Raw genomic sequence first — 14485 nt, forward strand, 5'->3', positions numbered from 1 at the left:
TAAGAAATCTGCCTAACTCAACATCACAAAGATTTTTCTCCTATTTTGTTCTAGAAGTTTTACAGTTTTAGGTTTAACATTTCTCTTTATGACTCATTTTGGGTTAAGTTTTGTATATGGTGGTAGGAATGGATTGAAGTTCATTTTTTGCATAAATATTAGTTTGTTACTCTATGTGGTCATTCTGTAGACCACCATAAAACGTCACTGTTCTAGAATTTTCCAGGGTAGCTCACTTGTACTCATTTTCTTCATGGAGTACAAGTTAATGTAAAGATGTATTAAAAACTTGGAACTCTTTTATTTTTTTTCGGAAAGAATGTCAGGTTTGTTTGAGGCTGGCAAAACTGTTCTCCTTGTCCAAAATGTGCCGTGCTCCTCTAAAGAGGAAGCTTGGTGTTTAGAGGTTTGGTGCGGCTGTCTAACCGCTTCCTCCTTTGGGGTGCTTCTGGGCCAACCTGTAGAACAGGTGTCATTCATCTTTTCGCATGTGTCTCCTTTCTCTTAGGGAGATGGGTACTTTCTTGCCACTTTTCTAAGACTGCTCTTAAGTTGTTCCTCTAACCCAGAAGTTGAAGCAGGCAGATGGGAGTAATGGGATTGGTGGGAATGGTGGCTGCAGAGAAGTTCTTCCTTGTTTAAAGGGGCATCCACTGATGGATTCCACAGTTGTCGGCTGCCAGACTGCTGGTTCAGCATTGCCAGATCCTCTGATTTTTAGGAGAAGCTGGGAGTAAGATGTACGTGAAATTTGTGAATGAAAAATAAGCTGGAAATAAAAATCTGTGAATAAGGATACATGTGAAATTTGTGAATAAAAAACTAAAAGGCACTTTGAAAGTCCTGCCAATGTCCCACAAGTGCCTTCAGCCACCTGACCTGAGTCTGGGCTACAGCTGTGCTCCCGTCTTTTTCTGTGATCCTTTCAGTGTTTTTTTGTGTTAAATTTTTAAATTTCCCCTTTCAGTGTGCCTGTTTTCTTATCTGATGAGCAAGTCAAAGTTGTCCTTATAAAAAAAAAAATTAAAAGAGAGAAGTTTTTCTCCTTATCTGCTGTTTTCTCAGTTTGCCTTCTGGTTCTTTTACCACCAGACCTGTGGGCAAAGCTGAGGTAGTATATAGGTGGTGTGTATAGTAGTTTGACTTTTAAAGCACTTCTGCAATTCTCCTACTGCTTATTCTTTAGCTCTTCTAAGCGTGGCATAGAGAGGGTTTAGAGAACCTTGTGATGAGATGTCATGTCTTTTGCTGAAAGATTCCAGTACTCAGAATCTGGAAATGGAGTTGTTTTTCATTTTGCTCTCATGAACAAATGTATAGACTGAGTACACGTGTAGCCGGGATGGGCTGTCCTGTTTTGGAATCAGATCAGTATATTGGAAAGGATTTGGTCTTGGAGTTGCCTAGACATGGCTCAAATCCTGGCTGTGTCACTCCTAGGAAAGTTACCTCGTTTCATTTTTGGTACTTGTGTACTGAATCAGTGCATCCCTTCAGCTGTGATATTTGAGGGTTCCAGCAGCAAGCCCACCACCAGTCTCCCATGGCACTGAGACTGCACATTCAGACTTCTGTTCTGCCATTTATAGTCACAAATATCTGTAATATTTGCAGTGATCATCTGACATCATCAAGAAAACATTCAGTTCTTTGTCAGAAGCTCTATTTAAGAGGTGATTTAGACATTACGTTGGCACATACTGTAGAAGGGTGAGGATGTAGCTAAGAGCAGTGAAATATGTGGCTTCCTTGGTTGCTGCCATGTATGGCTGGATGGATAAATTGGGGGAAGTTTTGGAGGACAATTTGGCAACGTATTAGAAGCTTAAAAATGAGTCCTTTTGACCCACTTCTAGGAATGTCTTCTAAAAGAGTAATCAGATATGCAAACATTTATGTACAAGTGCAGATATATCTAACAACAAAATAATGGTTAATTAAACTGTTGGTTTATTTCACAGTGTTTTAAGTGGTCTTACTACTTGTTTATGAAGGATCTTTAATAAGTGAAATGCTTTGTGGTACAACTTTTTTATTTTTTCCTTTTTAAACTCAGCATTGTGTCCATGAAGTGAGGCCCCAGGTTTATTTAAAAATTAAACTTCACTTATGGCAGACACAGAGAAAAGCGTTAGAATGATAACAGGTGGCAAGGTCATGGGATCTCTCTCTCTCTCTCTCTCTCTCTCTCTCTCTCTCTCTCTCTCTCTCTGTCTCTCTCTCTTAAATTAAAAGTTTACATGCACATAGTTCAAAGACTCCCTCCCTCTCCTTCCCACCTCTGTTCCTGTAACCACATGAGCAACTTGCACTCTATGAATGTGTGGCTGTTCCTCAACTACTTTTTCTTTCCTGAAACTAGGATCCTTGATTAGATTTTTGTAACCATATCATAAATTTAAGCTTCTAACTTTCCCTCAGGTGTGGGGATCTCGTCTCAGTATTTTATGCCACGTGAGATTTCCCATCTTTTATTTTCTCGGTGACCTCTTTTTGAGGCTCCTGCCTCCTGCTCCAATCTGGACTGCTTGTCCTTTGGGCCTTACCGCCAGGTCATTCTTCTCCATCATCCCAGGGATTTCTTTTGCTTTTCCTTTCTCAGTTTACTCTTTCGTTTTAGTGGAGGATATCCCAAGAGAGTATGAGAGGGCCACAATTCTGAGATTTTTTTTTTTTTTTTATGTCTGAAACAGTTTATTCTGTACTCATATCTCATTGCCAGTTTTTGTGGATATAGAATAAGAGGCCCCCGGCATTTTGAAAACATTGCTTAATTGTTTTCCAGCTTCCACTGTGGCTGACAACTGTGGTACTTGCTGAGGCTTGATTGACTGTAAACTGGGTTTCTCCTTGGTGCTCTGTAATATTTTTGTCTCCAGTGTTCTGAAATTTCATGATGATGTGTTTTGGTGCAGCTCCTTCCCCTCACACACAGTTTATACTTAGAAATTATCCAAATTTTCTAAATAAATTTCTTTTGTACTCAGAAACTATTGTATAAAATCTGTATGGTATGCAGCACCTTTGGAAAACATGATCCATTCCAAATATGAAGCTCTGGCATCTCACAATTAGCAGTTCTTCCATGAGAGGAAGCCATCCAGCAGTGACTGTCATGTTTGGTGAGAGTAAAACAAGAAAGGTTCTAATCATTTTGTTGTCTGTGTGGCACTGGTGGTCTTTCTTGGGAAGGAGAACCTGGAAAGCTATTACTGTTTTGAAAGACCTAGCAGTGAATATATTTGGTTTTGTATTGTGAATGGTTGGTGAGTCCAAAAATTATTTCAGAGAGACAGTATCTATTTTGGATACTCTGTGTGTGTGTGTGTGTGTGTGTGTGTGTGTGAAATTGGGAAGGTTCCTGTTGAGGCTCTCTCGTGTGATACGTTTGATTTTTAATTGACTTGATTTTTAATTGACTGGAAGACGTGTTTGCTTTCTTTGAGTGGATAGAGAGCGATATAATATCCATGCCTATACAAAAAAAACAAAATAAATTTTCTGGTGAGTATTAGGACATAGGTCACAGTTCTAAGAATAAACAATAAGATAATACACTGGGGTTGCCAAAAAAATATACACATTTTAAGATAACATCTCTTAAAATGTGTATACATTTTTTGGCACCCTCTGTATATTAAAAATTGCTATAATAAGTAGAAATAGTGAGTGACTATTTTTCCAACATTGTACTTTGAAAACTTCCAAATATATGGAGAAGCTGAAAAAAATTAGTGAACAACTACATACGGACTGCCAAAATTCTAGAATTAAACTTTTAAAAATCAACTTTTAAAGTTAACATTTTACTTGTATCATGTATATATCCCTCCATCCATCCTTCAGCTCATCTTATTTTTTGATGTGTTTCAAAGTAAGTTGTGCATGTCAGTACATGTCACCTTATTTACTTCAGTGTATGTATTGTTAGTATTTGTTTACAGTTCTTGGTTTTGTTTTTAGCTGAAATTTACATATATGAGAGGAACAAATTTTAAGTGTGCCATTGATTACATTCTGATAGATGCATACACAGCATAGCTTATTGGAGTCATCCCTTTATCTTCAAAAAAGCATATGTATGAGGCAGGTGTTACATAAAACACCTTAAATGATGGCAAGACCTAGGGCCAGTAGAGGGATTTCCTCAGCAGCGGGCCTCAGACCTCCATTAGAAGAAGACAAAGACATCACAGGTTGGCCTGTCGTTGGTTGTGGGTAAAGGACTTCACCGTTTTTTCAGTGGATGTGGTGGGCCAAAAGAATGCTTTTGAATCAGAGCCTCGCTTGGGTTTTACACTATCTCCTTGGGAGCTTGTTTAGGTTGGCAGTTTCTGTCTTGTCTTCAGTGCAAGCTCCAAGCCCTTCCTGCAGTTTGAACAGTGACAAAATAGTCATGGATTTTCCTATTAGGAATATTGATGGGTTTTTAGAGGCTTTATTTTCTCCAGTTGTTCCTCCAGGTCATGAATTTATTGCTTGTGTGTTTTCACTTCCTCAAATAGCTTCTGTTCTTTTGCTTGGGAATCACTTTCTCAGGCAGAACCGTGACTTTCTGTAGTGCATTGGCTGTGTGTATATTGAACATCGGCGTATTTTACCTTTATTTGTTCTTCCAGCCAACACCTAGCTGCCAGCTTCTCTTTCAGACCATATTGCTGAAGAGCCATGCCTTTCTGCTGGTGGCTTTTTTTAAGGTTCAGCAAGATTTTATGTTCATCTTCCAGTGTTAGTCGGTGGGCTTGTCAGGCCTCTTTTGTGTCTTGTCACTTCAGCTCACGCATGACTTGTTTTCATGGGAGATTTTTCTGGCCGGCTTAGATCATATCTCTCAGTTGTATGTCACCATCTAGAGGCATTATAATTTTTTTCACCTTATTTAATATAATTTTTAAAAAATATACAGAAAAACTGAGAAAAACAGTATAATGAATGCCCATGGTACCCACCACCTTGATTCGTCAGTAACCATTTTTGCCATATTTGCTTTATCTACTATATAAAGATTAGTGTGTGTTTTTTATTGTTTGTGTTTGTTTTTCTGCTAAATCAATTCCGAATTGTCTTTGTAGACTTATTCAATGTGGCCTTCCTCACCCTAATAATGAGGACACTCGTCTGCATGACCTTGATACCATTATCACACTTAGAAAACACGAATTTCCTAATTTTATTTAACAGTTCATGTTTAAATTTGCCCAGTTGTCCCAAAAATTTAGAACAAATTTCAGAACCAGTATCTGTTCAACATTTACGTGTTGCATTTGATTATACAGTTGAATTTCTTATGTCTCATCTGTTTTAATCCATAAGTTTACCTAACCTTTTAAAAAAATACTTGGACTTTGAAAGACTTTTTATTATGAAAAATAACAAATACATACACAAGTATACAGCAGTATGGTGTCCACTTGCCCATTAGTCATCTAGCTCTAGCAGTTACAAGCTAATCTTTTTCATCTGTTCTCCAGCCACATTTCCCCATGTTATTTTGACGTCAGTCTCAGTCATCGTAGTCACTAGTTTTTCAGTATTACGTTTAAAAGATAAAATTTAAAATATGTCATTGTCACGCCTAAAAAAAAACAAATTCTTTAATACTATCAATATTATATCACTATTCATATTTCTAATTTCATCTGTCATAAATTTTTAAATTAAACAAACTTTTTTTAAATGATGAAGAAAGAGGTCCTTGTTTGTTCTTTTTAACCATATGATATTTGGTAGTACCAGATATTCTAAATGTGATTCTCAAGTTTTAAGTCTAGCATTTGTTCTCAAAATATTATATAACAGTGGGCAGTTCTATGAACATTTTGATTATATGACCGTTTTATAAAAAATTGGTAACCTTTGGATTAGGTGTGAGTTTAATGACTACTGGGAGAATCTCTTAATTCAGGCCAGTGGGAATAATGGGAAAGAAATGGGTTAAGTCAAGGAGTGGGAACCACATTTGGTGGTGTCCTGTGAGTTGACCGAATGGGGTCACTGCTGCAAGGTTGTAAGAAGTGAAAGAGAGGGGTACTTGGGGGAGAGGGAGCTATCCAGACAGCATTCTTCATGCACAAGTTTCCTTTTCTTGAGACAACCTGAATCCTGCTTTTGCCGGCCAAGACTGTCAGTGCTGTTCTATTGGTGGTCTATTCTCTTGTGATTTTTCACTGAAGTCAGCACCTTGGCAGGAAGGCTGGGCCTTCCCTAATCAGCTGTGTCAAGCCTGGCCCTAAGCGTGACACATGCTGGTGGTGAATAGCCACTCTGCTCTGGTGGCCATGCTTCCATCACCATGACTGGTCGGTCACAAGTGTGCCCACCGTGCACCAGCATCTTATTTCCTTGGAGCTAGCCAGTTATTTACATGGCTCTGTCTGAGAAACTGATTCACAAGAAGAATGAGAAGATCAGGGGAAGCTATTTGAGGAAATAAAAATAGGAGCTGTCACTGAGCTTCTCCTGGGAATGTCAGTGTGTGGTTAGAAATTGATGGCTTTCACATTACCTTTTTCTTTATAATTAAAAAATGTTTTACAATGTATTGTGGTATAATTGGCATATAAAAAAGTGTACATATTTAAAGCTTCAGTTTCATGCGTTTTAACATATACCCACAAAACCATCACTTTCCTTGTTAATTCCTTAAAGACTAGCTGATGAGCAGTGAGAGGGAGGAACATTTTAACTGCTCTTGTCTTTAAAGTTACTTTTGCAAATCCTGACTGAAAGCAGAGCTCTGTTTTAGCCAAGCACTGGTATTAAAATTTGGTGTATTCAAATTTTGGCATAGTGTTCTACTTACAGTTAGCACAGCACTTAATAAATTTCAAAATAATAAGGGCAACTTGGGAGGTCTTTTTTTTTCTCTTTGCAAACAGAAACTAGGAGAACTTGGGAATTAAGTAGTTCGGGCAAAGGAGTTAAGACTACACAGCCAGGTCTGAGTTTGAGTCCCTGCTCTGCTACCAGGGACGGTGAGCCTTTTGGGTGTTAGACTCTTATCAGTGCCTTCATCGTTACGCCCTAAAAGGCGTTCTGGAGCGTCAATGAGTTTCTGTGGCATTAAGGTCTTAATAAATGTAGGTGCACAAAGTATGTGACAGTTCTGAGAAGGACCTCCAGGAATGGCTTGGCCCCTTAGAGGGAAGGGGGATTTCTTTCAAAGGATCATTTAAAACGTATATATCCTGGGAGTCATTTATTCTCTGTCTTTTAAATGAAAAATAACATATGTACACTGCTAAACACAGTTCAATAATGTAATTTAACATTTTTAACTAATTTTTTTATACTCAGCTCATGTTTTAAACGTGGGATACAGTTTATGCATAAACATCCGCAAAGTGTACAGTTGGATGAATTTTTGAGAGTTGTACAGATTCCTGTAATCACCACCTGAAACAAAATACCAAGTATTTGCATCATCCCAGAAGCTTTCCTTCTGCCCTCTCCAGATCATTCTCCACCTTCTGATTTTTCCTTTTGATACTGAGTAGTGTTTATATGGATGTATCATAATTTATCCATTCTCCTGTTGATGAACATTTGAATTATTTCCCATTTTTTGGCTATTATGAATAAGACTGGTGAACATTTTTACAAATTCTGCTGTGGACATATATTTTCATTTTTCTAGGGCAGTGAATTGCTGGGTCCTTGTCGTGCGGGAGACCCTGCTCGCTGCGCCATTTTTCAGGCGGGGCGACCTGCGGGGTCTCTGCTCCCGCTCCCCACACAAGAACACAGGATATGGTGAGGCCAAAAAGGAACACCCACGGAGCCATAGGTAGGGGAGTCATGCCACTATAGTCTCACTGGAGGCTGGGCCCACCGGACGCGTGACCTGCCGTCCGCCTTTCTGCCAACCGACCGACGACTCTCCTCCACTCTCCTCGACTCTGTTCCTCCACTCTCTTCCGCTCTGTTCCACTGCTCTCTTCCACTCTCCTCGGCTCTCCTCCACTCTCCTCGACAATCCTCGGCTCTCCTCCGTAGCCGCAGCAGTTACACTAGCGGCCAATCGGCTAACCGGCCACAGCCAACGGCCAACCAGCCACAGCTGACGGCCGTCCACCACCCGAGCCAGCACCTTTCCACGTGAGGCCGAGAGCCTGTAAACTACTTTCTAGGGCTCTGTCCCCACAGTCCTATATGAAGTATAGTTGTAGCTTTATGAGAAGTTGTACTGTCTGACCTTCCCGTGGACTGCGTGTGAGCGTTCCACCATATCAGCAGTTCTAGTGAATGAGAGATGGCATAGGAAGAGTTTTATTGAGACATAATTTACACATATTAAATGTCATCCTTTAATTGTACACTTTGATGTGTTTAAGACAGATGTATATAGATGTGTACCACCATTACAGTCAAGTGACTTCATTCCCCCTGAAAAGTTCCCTCATGCCTTCTTGCCCCTGGGAACCACTAATTGGTTTTCTATCACTGTAGATTAGATTGGTCTTTCCCAGAGTTTCAGATCAGTGGACTCAGACAGTATGTATTATTATGTCTGGTGTCTTTTGCATATTATAATTTTATTGAGAATTATCCATGTGTGTTAGCAGTTCTATCCTTTTGGTGGCTGAGTAGTATTTCTTTATGTGGATGTACCACAGTTTGTGGTGGACATTTGGTCATTATGAATAAAGCTGCTAAGAACATGATGGTAGTTCAGAGACCCTCTGTTACCCCCCCAGGAGAGTAAACCCCTGTTCTCTGTTGAGCTGCAGGGTGGGTGAGGGGGGTCAGGAAGGCATCTTACAGCTTAACAGATAGGACTCTTCAGCCACTCTTCGAGGTCATAGCCCTCCATCAACTCCTGGAAATCAGTGCTAATAGTTTCTAGGTCTTGGGGAAAGCCCCTTTTTGACCCTCTTCACTGCTGGCTGAGAGTGCAACTTTTTTGAGTCTGCAAAAGCATTTTTCCATATCTGCCTTTTAGGTTACAAAATCTTTAGGTTACGAAATGTCTTCTCTTCCATTGTTGATCTTGTGGGGCTTATAGTTTTTAATTTTTTATGGATGAAGACAAACACATGTATGTGTTCAACCTGCTATCTTAACCCAGAAGTCTTTTTACCTTAGCTCTGGTGTTCAGCGGGTTTCTCCTTCTGTTTTTACTGTAATAACACTGATAAGCATGCTTACAGTTGTTCAGTCTTTGATCAGCTCCATGGTTTTTTTCTTTTAAAATTGAGGTAACACTGGTTTATAACATGAGTTTTAGGTGGACAACATTGTAATTTGATATCTTGTATACACCTCAACATCTAGTTTCGATCCATCACCATACAGTTGACCCCCTTTATCCATTTCACCCTTCCCCTCTGGTAACCACCAGTCTGTTGTCTGCATTTATGAGTTTGTTTTTCTTTAGTTTTATTTGTTTGTTTTTATTCCACATGTGAGTAAAAGCATATGGTATTTGTCTTTCTCGGTTTGATTTATTTCAATAAGCATAATACCCTCAAGGTCCATCCATGTTGTCTCAAATGGTAATGTTTCATCTTTTTCTATGGCTGAGGAATAGTCCATTGTATGTATATGTGTGTGTGTGTGTGTGTGTGTGTGTGTGTGTTCTATATGTGTGTGTGTGTGTGTGCCACATCTTCTTTATCCGTTTAACCATTGATGGACACTTACATAGTTTCCTTGGTCATTGTAAATAATGCTGCTAAGAACATAGGGGTGCATATATCTTTTAGAATTGGTGTTTTTGTAGTCTTTGGATAAATACCAGAAGTGTAATAGCTGGATTATATGGTAATTTTATTCTTAAGTTTTTGAAGAACATCCATACTGTTTTCAATAGTGGCTGTACCAATTTATAATCTCACCAGCAGTGTACAAGGGTTTCCTTTTTGCCACATTCTCGCCAACATTTGTTATTTCTTGTCTTGTTGATGACAGCCATTCTAACAGGTGTGGGGTGAGTCTCATTGTGGTTTTGATTTGCATTTCGCTTATAATTGGTAATGTTGATGTTACACATACCTGTTGGCCATCTGTATGTCTTGTTTGGGGGGAAAATGTATTCAGATACTCAGCCCATTTTTTAATTGCTTTTTTTTCTTGGTGAGTTGTATGAGTTCTTTATATATATTGGATATTAACTCCATGTCGGATGTATGATTGGCAAGTATCTTTTTCCATTTGGTAGATTGCCTTCTTGTTGTGTTGACAGTGTCCTTTGCTGTGCACAATGTTTTTAGTTTGATGTAGTCCTATTTGTTTAGTTTTCCTTGTGCAGGTCTTTTACCTTTTAGGTGAAATTTATTCTTAGGTAGTTTATTCTTTTATTGGCAGCTGTAAATGGGATTGTTTTCTTAATTTCTATTTCTGATAGTTTGTAGTTAGTGTATAGAAACACCACAATTTTTGGATATTGATTTTGTTGTACCCTGCAACTTTACTGTATCTGTTTATTATTTCTAATAGTTTTTTGTTTTTTGTTTTTTGTTTTTTTGGGGGTAGACTCTTTAGGTTTTTCTATGTATAAAATCATGTCATCTGCAAATAGTGACAGTTTTACTTCTTCCTTTCCAATTTAGGTGCTTTTTATTTCTTGTTCTTGCCTAATTGCTCTGGCTAGGATTTCCAGTAAAAGTTACAAATCATTGTCTTGTTCCTGATCTTAGAGGAAAAGCTTTCAGTTTTTCATTGTTGAGAATGATGCTAGGTGTGGATTTGTCACATATAGCCTTTATTATGTTGAAGTACCTTCCTTCTATACCCATATTTGGGAATTTTTAAAAACCATAAATGAACGCTGAATCTTTTGAAATGCTTTTTCTGCATCTATTGAAATGATGATTTCTAGCCTTCATTTTGTTAATGTGGTATATATCACATTGATTTGTGAAAACAAACCATCCTTGCATCCCTGGAATAAATCTCACTTGACCAGGGTATGTGATTCTTTTATTGTATTGTTTTATTCAGTTTGCTAATATTTTGTTGTGGGTTTTTGCATCTGTGTTTATCAGAGTAATTTTCTTTTTTGGTGATTTTGTTTTTGGTATTGGTAATCATTGGCCTGATAAAATGAGCTTGAGAGCCTTCCCTCCTCTTGAATTTTTTGGAATGGTTTGAGAAGAATAGGTATTAATGTTCTTTGAATGTTTGGTAGAATTCACCAGTGAGGCCATCTGGTTCTGGGCTCTTGATTTTTGATTACTGTCTCTAATTACTGGTGATTAGTCTATTCAGATTCTTCATTTCTTCATGATCCAGTTTTGGAAGGTGGTTTGAGTCTAAGAATTTATCCATTTCTTCTAGGTTATCCAATTTGTTGGTGTATAGCTGTTTATAGTAGTCTCTTAAGATTATTTTTATGGTATCCATTGTAACTTATTTGTTTCTGATTTTACTTATTTGAGCCTTCTTTTCTCCTTGTCTAGCTAAGGCTTTGTCAGTTTTGTTTATCTTAGTTTCATTGATCTTTTCAGTCTTTATTTCATTTACTTCTACTTGATTTTTATTATTTCCTATCTTTTACTGAATTTGAGCTTTACTTGTTCTTTTTGTAGTTCCTTTATGTGTAAGATTAGGTTGTTTATTTGGAGTTTTTCTCATTTCTTGAGATAGGCCTATATTGCTGTAAATTTCCCTCTTAATACTGGTTTTGCTGTATCTTACAGACTTTATTGTGTTGTAGTTTTGTTTTCAATTGTCTCCATATTTTGATATCTCCTTTGATTTCTTCATTGGCTCAATAGTTTTTCAGTAGCATGTTGTTTAGTATGCATGTATTTGTGATTTTTTTCAGCTTTCTACTTGTCGTTGATTTCTAGTTTCATACAGTTGTCAGAAAAGATGGTTGATACGATTTCAGTCTTCCTAAATTTGTTGAGACTTGGTTTTTTTATTTGTTTTTTTGTTTTTGTCCTATGGTCTGTTTTTGAAAATGTTCCACGTGCACTTTAGAAGAATGTGTATTCTGTTGTTTCTGGTGGAATGTTCTATATATATATCTATCAAGTCAGTCTGGCTTAATGTGTCATTTAAGATTGATGACTCTTTGTCTAGATGTCTGTCCTTTGATGTGAATGGGATGCTAAAGTTATTGTGTTGCTGTCTATTCTCCCTTCAATTCTGTTACTTTGTATATTTTGGTGCTCCTATGTTGAGTGAATGAGTGAGAGAGTGTGTGTGTGTGTGTGTGTGTGTGTGTGTGTGTACACATAACTGTTGCATCTTGTTGGATTGTCTCTTTTATCGTTATATATTGTCCATCTTTGTCTCTTCCTATCTTTTTGGACTTCAGTTCTATTTTGTCTGATATAAGTATTGTTACACCTGATTTCTTTTGTAACATTGATAACTATGAGGTATGATCAACAAATGTGATGAATTTTAAATAAATAAAGTTATAGTAAAAGACACATTGCTATTAATCCCCCTCAAAATACTCCTCCCTCACTTTAAACACACTTACCCCATCATTCTTGCCACTTTCTGAAGCAGTTCTGGAAAGTCCTCTTTCGAAATTGTCTTTAGTTGTGCTGTTGTGGCTGTCCTGAATCATTTTGACTTTGGGGAAGGGCAAGAAGTCGCACAGTGCCAGATCCGGTGAATAAGGTGGGTGAGGACACACTGGAAGCGATGTGTGACACAGAGCATTGTCATTATGTAGGATGATTTACGACACATTTTAAAATACACCTCCTCTCAACTGTAGCTCACACCCAACTAACTGCACTGAATGAGTTGAAACTTGTCGCACACTGTTACTAAGGTTTTACGCTTTTCTTCCCGTATTGAAGATCCCTGCCTTTCCATTGAAGATCCCTACCTTTCCATTGCATGGTACTCGGCAGCAGCATTCACTGTATTTGTTGATCACAATTGGAAGGCTCCGTGTCACACATCACTTCTGGTGCGGCAATTTCTGTCAAATAAAAACATTACGGTGTGTCTTCACCCACCTTATTCACCAGATCTGGCACCTTGCAACTTTTGGCTCTTCCCCAAAAGTGACTCTTTCCTTCATAATGACTGTGAAAGGTAAATGTTTTAAATTGACTCAGGACATCGAGGCAGCCACAACAGCGCAACTAAAGACACTCATGAAAGAAGACTTCCAGAACTTGCTTCAGAAAGTGGCAAGAATGATGGGATAAGCGTGTTTGAAGCGAGGGATGCATTTTGAGGGGGATTAATAATGGCAATGTGTCTTTTACTGTAATAATTTCTTCCCTTTCAGCATTTCTTGCAAGACAGATCTAATGGTGTTGAATTCCCTCATTTTTTTGTTTGTCTGGGAAAGCCTTTATTTCTCCTTCATATTTGAAGTGTAACTTTGCTGGATAGAATATTCCTGGCTAACAGTTTTTATCTTTCTGTATTTTGAACATGTCATTTGATTCTCCTGGCCTATAGGGTTTGTGGGGAGAAATCAGCTGATAGTGTGATGGGGAACCTTAATAGGTTACCAGCTTTTATCCCCTGGCTGCCTTTAAATTTTTTTATTTTTTTTTATCATTGACTTTTGACAGTTTTAAGATGTCTTGAAGAAGATCTTTTTGTGTTGAGATAATTAGGTTTTCTTTTAGTTTCATGAACTAGTATATCCAGTTCCTACCCAGGTTTGGAAAGTTCTCATCTATTATTTCTCTAAATAAGCTCTCTGCTCCCTTTTTCCTCTCTTCTCCTTTTAGAATACCCATTATCCTTATGTTGATTTTTCTAATAGAGTTGGATAGTTCTTGTTGAGTTTCCTCATTTTTAAAAAAAAATCTTAGTTCTCTCTGCTCATCTGCCTGAATCATTTCGAGATTTCTGTCTTTGAGCTCACCAATTCTCTCATATATCTGCTTCCCTATTTCCAGTGCATCATCATCTCATTTATTGAGTTCTTCAGTTCCAGAATTTCTGTTTGGTTCTTGGTTAAAGTACTCCTACTCCTTCCTGAGCTCATTGAACTTCCTTTCTCAGTTTTCTTTTAGCTCGTTGAGTTTCTTCATGATGGCTGTTTTGAGTTGTCTGTCAATTAGATCATAATCTCCTGTGACTTTAAGCGTGGTTTTTGGAGAACTGCCATTTTCTTTTTGTGCTACCATGTTTTTTCCATAGGGATTGATGGAGGTTTTGTGTTACCACGTTTTTTCACGTTTTTTTATAGGGTTTGATGAGCTGTTACTCTTCCTGTGCATTTGAAATAGCAAATACCTTTCTTATTTTGATACAGCTTTGCTGTTTACTTTGATTCTAAGAGTTCAACATGTTGGTAAGTAGAGGCCTTTCTTTGTTTTCTAGTAGGTTGTGCTATAGCACATGTTTTTTGTTTCTCTTACCTGGGCTGCCTCCAGCTATGTTTGAGAACTGGCACTTTTCCCCCTTCACCAGAGGTGTCACTGGTACCTTTGTCATTGTTGTTTGTGACTTCGGAATCACTGGTGTCTTGCTGCTGCTGGTGTCTCTGGGGTCACCCTCCAGGATCACCAGGATGGTGGGTACCTCCAGCACACCCAGGGTCACCTAGGTC

At 38.2% G+C, this 14485-nt stretch overlaps 1 protein-coding gene across 6 annotated transcripts in view; it reads left to right on the forward strand.

Annotated features, from left to right (window-relative positions):
• The window catches only part of FAM168B (family with sequence similarity 168 member B), a 42967-nt gene that overhangs the window by 15786 nt on the left and 12696 nt on the right, over positions 1 to 14485 (forward strand). For 3 of the 6 annotated variants that reach the window (XM_074325082.1, XM_074325083.1, XM_074325081.1), the window contains exon 4: positions 14189 to 14227. The exons of the other annotated variants lie outside the window; for them this stretch is intronic. In XM_074325082.1, coding sequence (XP_074181183.1) covers positions 14189 to 14227 — 39 coding nt within the window. The remainder of the gene's footprint in view (positions 1 to 14188; positions 14228 to 14485) is intronic. 6 annotated transcript variants of the gene reach the window in all.

Source organism: Rhinolophus sinicus, linkage group LG02 (genome assembly GCF_036562045.2).
Source record: "Rhinolophus sinicus isolate RSC01 linkage group LG02, ASM3656204v1, whole genome shotgun sequence".
Classification (NCBI taxonomy): Eukaryota; Metazoa; Chordata; class Mammalia; order Chiroptera; family Rhinolophidae; genus Rhinolophus; species Rhinolophus sinicus.